Source organism: Orycteropus afer, unplaced genomic scaffold, assembly GCF_000298275.1.
Source record: "Orycteropus afer afer isolate SDZICR_OR568_19922 unplaced genomic scaffold, OryAfe1.0 scaffold00039, whole genome shotgun sequence".
NCBI classification, from domain to species: Eukaryota; Metazoa; Chordata; class Mammalia; order Tubulidentata; family Orycteropodidae; genus Orycteropus; species Orycteropus afer.
The window spans coordinates 1,924,503-1,932,580 of NW_006921626.1; the positions used below are offsets into that span (position 1 = coordinate 1,924,503).

At 38.8% G+C, this 8,078-nt stretch overlaps 1 protein-coding gene across 1 annotated transcript in view; it reads right to left on the reverse strand.

Annotated features, from left to right (window-relative positions):
• EPRS1 (glutamyl-prolyl-tRNA synthetase 1) overlaps positions 1-8,078 on the reverse strand; it is a 118,757-nt gene that overhangs the window by 64,766 nt on the left and 45,913 nt on the right. Inside the window, exons 18-19 of the mRNA XM_042780420.1 lie at positions 4,933-5,203; positions 4,409-4,494 (exon numbers count right to left, since the gene is read on the reverse strand). Of these exons, the coding sequence (XP_042636354.1) occupies positions 4,409-4,494; positions 4,933-5,203 (357 nt within the window). The remainder of the gene's footprint in view (positions 1-4,408; positions 4,495-4,932; positions 5,204-8,078) is intronic.

Here is an 8,078-nt window from a genome sequence, read left to right on the forward strand (position 1 = left end):
CTCGAGGCTTAAATTTTTTCCTCAGTTCTTTCAGCTTGAGAAATGCTGAGCGTGTTCTTCCCTTTTGTTTTTCTATATCCAGGTCTTTACACATTTCATTATAATTGGATTTTTGTCTCCTTGAGCTGCTCTTTGAAATCTTCTGTTCAGCTCCTATATCTTGTCAATTCTTCTATTTGCTTTAGCTACTTTTCCTTCAAGTGCAAGTTTCAGAGTCTCTCCTGATATCCATTTTTGTCTTTTCTTCCTTTCTTGTCTTTCTAATGACCTTTTGCTTTCTTCATGGATGATATACTTGATGTCATCACACAATTCCTCTGGTTTTCAGTCACTGGTGTTCAATGCATCAAAATCTACTCTTTAGATGGTCTGTAAATTCAGGAGGCATATTATCAAGGTCATACTTTGGCTCTTGTGGACTTGTTTAAACTGTCTTCAACTTCCACTTGAATGTGCACATTAGTAGTTGATAGTCTGTTCTACAATCCAGCTCCTAGCCTTGTTTTGGCTGAAGATACTGAACTTCTCCATCCCTCTTTCCCACAGATACAGTCAATCTGATTCTTGTGTTTTCCATCTGATGAAGTCCACGTGTATAGCAGTCACTCATGTTGTTGAAAGACGGTATCTGCAATGAATAAGTCGTTGGTCTTGAAAAATTCTATCATGTGATCCCCAGCATTATTTCTGTCACTGAGGCCATATTTTCCAAGTACTGGTAACTCTTCTTTGTTTCCAGCTTTTGCATTCTAGTCACCAGTGATAATCAACACATCTTCAATGCATGTTCAGTCAATTTCAGACTGCAGAAGTTGGTAGAAATGTTCACTTTGCTCATCTTTGGCTTTGGTGTTTGGTGCATAGATTAGAGTAACAGTAGTATTAACTGGTCTTCCTTGTAGACATATGGATATTATCCTATCACTGACAGCTGATCTTTGACAAAGGCCCCAAATCCATTAAATGGGGAACAGAATGTCTGTTTAATAAATGGCATTGGCAAAACTGGAGATCCAATTGCAGAAAAATGAAACAAGATGTGTACCTCACACCACACACAAAAACAAACTCCAGATGGATGAAAGACTTAAACGTGAAACCTAAAACTATACAGTTCCTCAAGGAAAATTTAGGGTCAAATTTAAGGGCCCTAATATATGGTATAAATAGACTATCAAGCATAACTCAAAATGCACAAACAGCAGAAGAGAAACCAGATGATTGGGACCTTCTAAAAATTAAATGTTTATGTGCTTCCAAAGACTTCTCCAAAAGAGTCAAAAGAGAACCTACAGATTGGGAAAAAATATTTGGTAATGACATATCTGACAAGGACTTATCTCTAGATTTTATAGAAAACTCCAACACCTCAATAACAAAAAGACAAACAATCCAATTAAAAAATGGGCAGAAGACATGAATAGACACTTCACCAAGGATGAAGAAATGCTCACGATCATTAGCTATTAGAGAGACGCAAATCAAAACAACAATGAGGTACTATCTTGCTCCAGCACTAGGAGCAAAGTTCAACAAGACAGAAAATAACAAATGCTGGCGAGGTTGTAGAGAGATTGGGACTCTCATACACACTGCTGGTGGGACTGTAAAATGGTACAACCATTGTGGAAAGTAGTATGGTGATTCCTTCAAAAGTTGGAAATAGAAATACCATTTGACCCAGCTATTCCATTACTAGGTATATACCCTAAAGAAGTGAGAGCCATGACAACAACAGATATATGCACACCCATGTTCATCACAGCACTATTTACAATAGCCAAAAGATGGAAACAACCTAGATGTTCATCAACTGAGGAATGGATAACCAAACTATGCTACATACACACAATGGAATACTATGCAACACTAAAGATAATGTAGAATCTGCAAAACACCGCATAACGTGGATGAACTTGGAAGACATTATGCTGAGTGAAATAAGTCAATCACAAAAGGACAAATATTGTATTAGTCTGTTATTGTAAAAGTTAAGGAAAGGTTTATCTATAGAACAAAATTTTCTTTGTTGGTTACCAGGGGTGGGAGAGGAGGGGAGGGAAGGCTTAGATAGATAGAGATAAGTATTAATTTGGGTAAAGAGAAGGGCAATGTACCAAATGTGAATGACCAATATGGCAGCATTGAGGATGAGAAAGACTTAGAGAGGTACATGGGAGGTACAGACAATGGATATGAGCCATTTTGCACATGCAGTGCTGCGTTGTCAGTGAGGGCAAACATGGGTATATGGATAGATGGATGGGTGGACAGGCTGAACGACTGGGTATGTCTATGGAATGGGGAGTGTATCCAAGAACATATATAGGGTTGCCAGACAGTGGTCCTATAAGTTTATGTGAATGATCAGAATTCCCAGGTGTATAGTAGAGCTGACAAGGGGCAAGGTTGTGGTCACTGCTTGGTCACAGCCAGCTACCCAGAGGGACCGAGTAGTTGAACCTGCGGGCTTGGGACCATAGTCACAGGGGACATCAAGCTCAATTGGCATAACATACTATACAAAACACTGTTCCACTTCCTACTTTGGCGAGTAGCGACTGGGATCTTAAAAGCTAGCAAGCTGCCATCTAGATGCAACAATGGGTCTCTCCTCGTCAAGAAGAAGGAAGAAAACCAAAATTCATGGAAGTGATTAGTCCTAGTGACTGGTACAGCATCCAATCTGCAGCCTATACAACTACGAGACCAGAAGAACTAGATGGTGCCCGGCTACCACTGTCATCCACTGGGAAGGGGATCTATGTAGGAGATCCTTGATAGAGAGGGAGAGCAATGTGGAACAAAACTCAAAATCATTTGGAGAAAAAAAAAAAGGTGGGGACCAGGTATGCAGGTCCGATAGAGCCTAGTGGAACCACTGAGACTACGGCCCCTACCTGCCCTTCACATCTGGAATTGATCCCACACCTGTGGTTTCCAGCCAAACAAAATACAGGCATACGAGTTGAACATTTACCTCAGGTAGATACACTCCTTGGAGAGAACAATCATGGGAGAAAGAAGAGCTGCTTGTGCACAGGGAGACAGCTCAGGGGGCAGGAGAGTATGGAGGGATGGACACTGGGAAGAGGTGGCTATGGGGAGGAGGTGGGAGGGGAGCTGTTGCATTGTGGTAAACTGTGGTCAATGACATGAGACAAAGTATATGTGAACTCCTGTATGGAAAGTGAATTTGCGCTGTAAATCTTCACCCAAATCACAATTAAAAAAAAAAAAAAACAATTCATGTGGCAAGATTTCTAGTCAGATGCCTACCAACTTGGAAGTAAGATACAGAACTTGTAACCTCAAGCTTTCTAATCATTCTCTAACCTAAACTGAGAACACTATAAGACAACAGATCCCCTTAGAGCATTTCTGAAACCCCCTTCAAACACTTATGTCCAGACGTATACTGTATTTCTGTGTTCACACCACAGTTCAGAATCTACAATTTTTGGTGGCATAACAGGGACTTGAATCATGTCCAGTTACAGCACAATGCATGTGATCATGCTTTAAACTATTGCCATTGTTTGAAAATAACTTTTTCTCTTCATTATTAAACACCATCTTTATTACAGGGGACTCCTTGCCTCTTATCTCTTACTTGCACAGCAAGTAATCTCGCTCCACATTAAATCCTACACCTTACTACATAAGGTGTACCTAAAGATATCAATAAAACAAGAATAAAATTTAAATTTGGCAAAATATGGTATCATTTGAAAGCTCCATGTGAAGAGCGTGAGCTAACACAATATACAGTCAAAATTCTCTTAACAACCTATAATTTCCTGAATACACCTCAAACTTTTACACTTTTCTGCCTTTACTGGTGTTCTTATCTATACCAGTGATTCTCAAAGTGTGATCCCCAGATCAGCAGCATCAGCATGACCTAGAAAACTGATTAGAAATGAAAACACTTGAGTTCCACTCCTGACTTACTGAAGCAGAAACTCGGGGTGTGGGGCCCAGCAATCTGTGTTTTAGCAAGCCCTCCAGTAATTCTGATGCACAGTAATGCTTGAGAGCCATAATTCTACACCTAGAGAGTCTTCCTGTAAACTATGTTCACTTGAAAAGGGCTTCTTTCCCTTCAAGACTATTTTCAATATCCTTTATGAACTGTTTCCTCCTTCCCTGCCACTTAAGACCACAAACACTTCTAGGTTCCCAAAGTAATTAATACACATCACATACAATTACAGTCAGTGCAATTTCTCCCTATCCTCCCTCCACATTAGATCATCTTTATTTCCAGAGCTTAGTACATAGCAGGTATTACTGATTGCTGGTTGCCCATAAACAGTATGTTGCATAGGAAGACTGGACAACTTCAAGGAGTTTTGAATTCATTAGTTACTTACAAGGCTGTCCTAACTCATTCAAGCATACTTACCTTTGGGGCTTTTTCAGCTTTCAGTTTACGAACCACCTCTCCTTGTGCAGCAACTTCATCATAGAGAGATTTACTGTCCAGAATACCTTCTGATGATTCAGAAGAAATATTCTGTACTACTGCTGCAGGGGGATTTCCAGGTTGATATTCCTGGCCAGTTTTCTCCTTATATTCCGCTTTCAAAGCCAAAAGCTGCTTCACAGCTATATCTATATCTTCTTTTGCTGCTTTCTTGGCTTTTAATTCACGAACCACCTCCCCTTGTGCAGCAACTTCATCATAGAGAGATTTACTGTCCAGAATACCTTCTGATGATTCAGAAGAAATATTCTGTACTACTGCTGCAGGGGGATTTCCAGGTTGATATTCCTGGCCAGTTTTCTCCTTATATTCAGCTTTCAAAGCCAAAAGCTGCTTTACAGCTGTATCTATATCTTCTTTTGCTGCTTTCTTGGCTTTTAATTCACGAACCACCTCCCCTTGTGCAGCAACTTCATCATAGAGAGATTTATTGTCCAGAATACTTTCTGATGATTTAGAGGAAACGTTCTGTACTACTGCTGCAGGGGGATTTCCAGGTTTATATTCCTGGCCCGTTTTCTCCTTATATTCAGCTTTCAAAGCCAAAAGCAGTTTTATAGCCATATCTATATCTTCCTTTGCTGCTTTCTTGGCTTTTAATTCACGAACCACCTCCCCTTGAACAGCCACTCTGTTGTAAAGGACTAAGGAATCCTCAGATGTTGCACAAGTATTATCCATAGCAGGTGCTGGCTTTTCCTTACAAGGAATTGTCTATAAAGTGGTAAACCAAAGGTAAGATAATTAGTTCATATAAAATAACTTTTTATAAAATTCTATCAAACTTTTACAGGGTTTCAAGTTAAAAATGAAAATTTTAAATTTCAATGCCTTAAAAAGTTTAAATTAATAATCTCATTCCTAAAAATTTAACCTAATGAAATAATTAAAGAAGTAAACAAAGGCAATGGCATATGGATATTCACTGGAGTACCTTTATCATAGTATAAAAGTATGTTGTTGTTATGTGCCGTCGAGTCAAACCTGACTCATAGCAACCCCTCCTTGGGTTTCCGAGGCAGTATCACTACGGAAGTAGATTGCCCCATCTTCCTTCCGAAGTATAAAAGTATAAATAACCTAAATCTTTATCAGTAGAGCATTAAGTATGATGTATAGATCACATGTGAGCATAAATCACTGCTTCATCACATATTGGCTGTGGGACCTTGGGTTGATTACTTGAGCCTGTCTCCTTAGGGTAAAATGGTAATAATTGTATTTAATCATCAGGTTGAGAGGAAAATAAAAGGTAATAATAAATCTGTGTAAAGTCCTTAGCAGAAGCTCTGGTGATATAGTGGTTAAAGTATTCAGCTACTAACCAAAAGGTTGGTGGTTCAAACCGACTAGATATTCTGCAGGAAAAAGATGAGGCAGTCTGCTTCCGTAAAGATTTACAGCCCTGGCAACCCTATAGGGCAGTTCTACTCTGTCCTAAATGGTCCTAAAAGTCCTTGACAATAGTGTCTGAGAAAAAGTGAGTAACAATAAGTGTTAGGTCCTTTTATTAATATATATATTTTTTAAGATGAGATAGATCTAGGCTAATAAGACAAGAATTGTAAGTCATCATTGCATAACAATTCCATATTTATGTAAAATTATACATTTATAGGTATGTGTTTGTGTAAGTACATACAACAAATCTAGAGAGAAGTTCACTAAAATGACCACTCAAAAGTGATGAAGTATCGTCCTTTTATTCTCAGTACCATGCTTTTGCTTTTCTTTATGGTATTCACTCTGCCTAGAATGTTTTTCCCCTTCTCCCCATCAAAACTGTCCCAACTTTAAAACACAGCTCAAATAGTCTTTTCCCCATGACTTTTTTAAAAATGTTATTGCACTTAAATTTTCAGGAAAATATTAAATTTTGAGTTATTTATCCCCAAAATAACAAAAAAAGATTTCTCATCTCTGAGAAATCTCTTCTGGACCTAGACACAGTATTTTGAATAGTTTTCAAGACATCTTTACTTCAATAGATAAGAGGCACCTCAAACTATATCAGACTTACATTTTATACAAGACTTAGGTTTTGAAGTCAGCATGTACAGGCATTCCCCGGGTTACAAATATCCAACTTAAGGACAACTCCTACTTTTTATTGCAGGGCTTCAAACCAGTCTGTCATGGCCAATATAGTGAAACAGGTACAGACTGGAAGTTTTAAAGTTGAGTGATTCATCACAGTAACCAAAGAGGAAAAATTACAAGTTGAAGCCTGATGCATGAGATTAGATTATTGGCAAGGACTGTGGAGAGCACACACATTCAAATTGGTGCTATCCACTACCATCACCGAGCAGGGTCCAGCTTTAATGTATGTAATGACTGAACTAACCATTCCTTGAAACAAAATCTTCATTACAATCACCTTCACTTGCTGCCTATGCAGCTTTTAAATCACTGAAAAGTCTTTGAGCCTTTTCTTGCACTAAAGTAATACTAAATAAGAACCATATGTACCTCTTCTGACCAACCTACAAATTTTTAAAGGAATAGTTAGGAATAGATCTTGTTTGTAACATGGAGACTGCCTGTACAGCAAAGTCCACATACATTCGAAATTACCCCAGAAAAATAAATTCTTAGAAAATTTCTCAATTTTAATTTTTGGTATGGGGCAATCTACTTCCATAGTGATACTGCCTTGGAAATCCAAGGAGGGGTCGCTATGAGTCGGGTCCGATTCGACGGCACATAACAACAACATGGTAAATATTGATAAATGTAACCCAAGTAACCAAAAACCGTTTGGGGCCTCAATGATTTTTAAAAGTGTAAATGGGTCCTTGGAGTCCCCAGAGGGTGCAAACAATAAAGTACTTGACTACTAGCCAAAAGGCTGGAGGTTCAAACCCACCCTAAGGCTCCTTAGAAGAAAGGCCTGGTGATCTGCTTCCACAAGGGCACAGCCTTGAAAACTTTATGGAGGAGTTCTACTCCACACATACGGGGTCACTGTGACAAACTAACAACAATAAAAGGACACTGTGATCAACTAACAACAATAAAAGGATCCTGAGACAACAAAGTCTGAGAACTGTTGGTATATACTCATTATATAAAGATGCACAAGGACAGTTGTCCTATTTGCTATTTCTCATTCTTTAACTTTTGTTCTTTTGGATGAGATGATTTAGTTTTTAATTTGTATATTAAAAGCTCAACACACGACACTCACACTGTAAATAGTTCTAACCTCGTATCTCCTAATAAGCTTTAGATGTGCTTGTCTTCCCTAGCTCAGGTTATTTATCAATTATTTGCCCAGTCAACCAAGACCAAAGTGGAAGTCACTGAGTCGTACTGGTTCTACTTCCTGAATCCACACCCTACTGACATAGCTGTATTTCAAGCTTTCATCCTCTAGTATCCTGATTTTCCACAGCTCCTATGATAAAAATCAAATACCATGCAAAAAAAATCAATGACTAGGAAATAAGTATGTTGTTGTTGTTGTTGTTATCTGCCGTCGAGTCGGCCCTGACTCATAGTGACCCCTCCTTGGGTTTCTGAGGCAGTATCACTACGGAAGTAGGATTGCCCAACCTTCCTTCCGAGGAGTGGCTGGTGGGTTTGA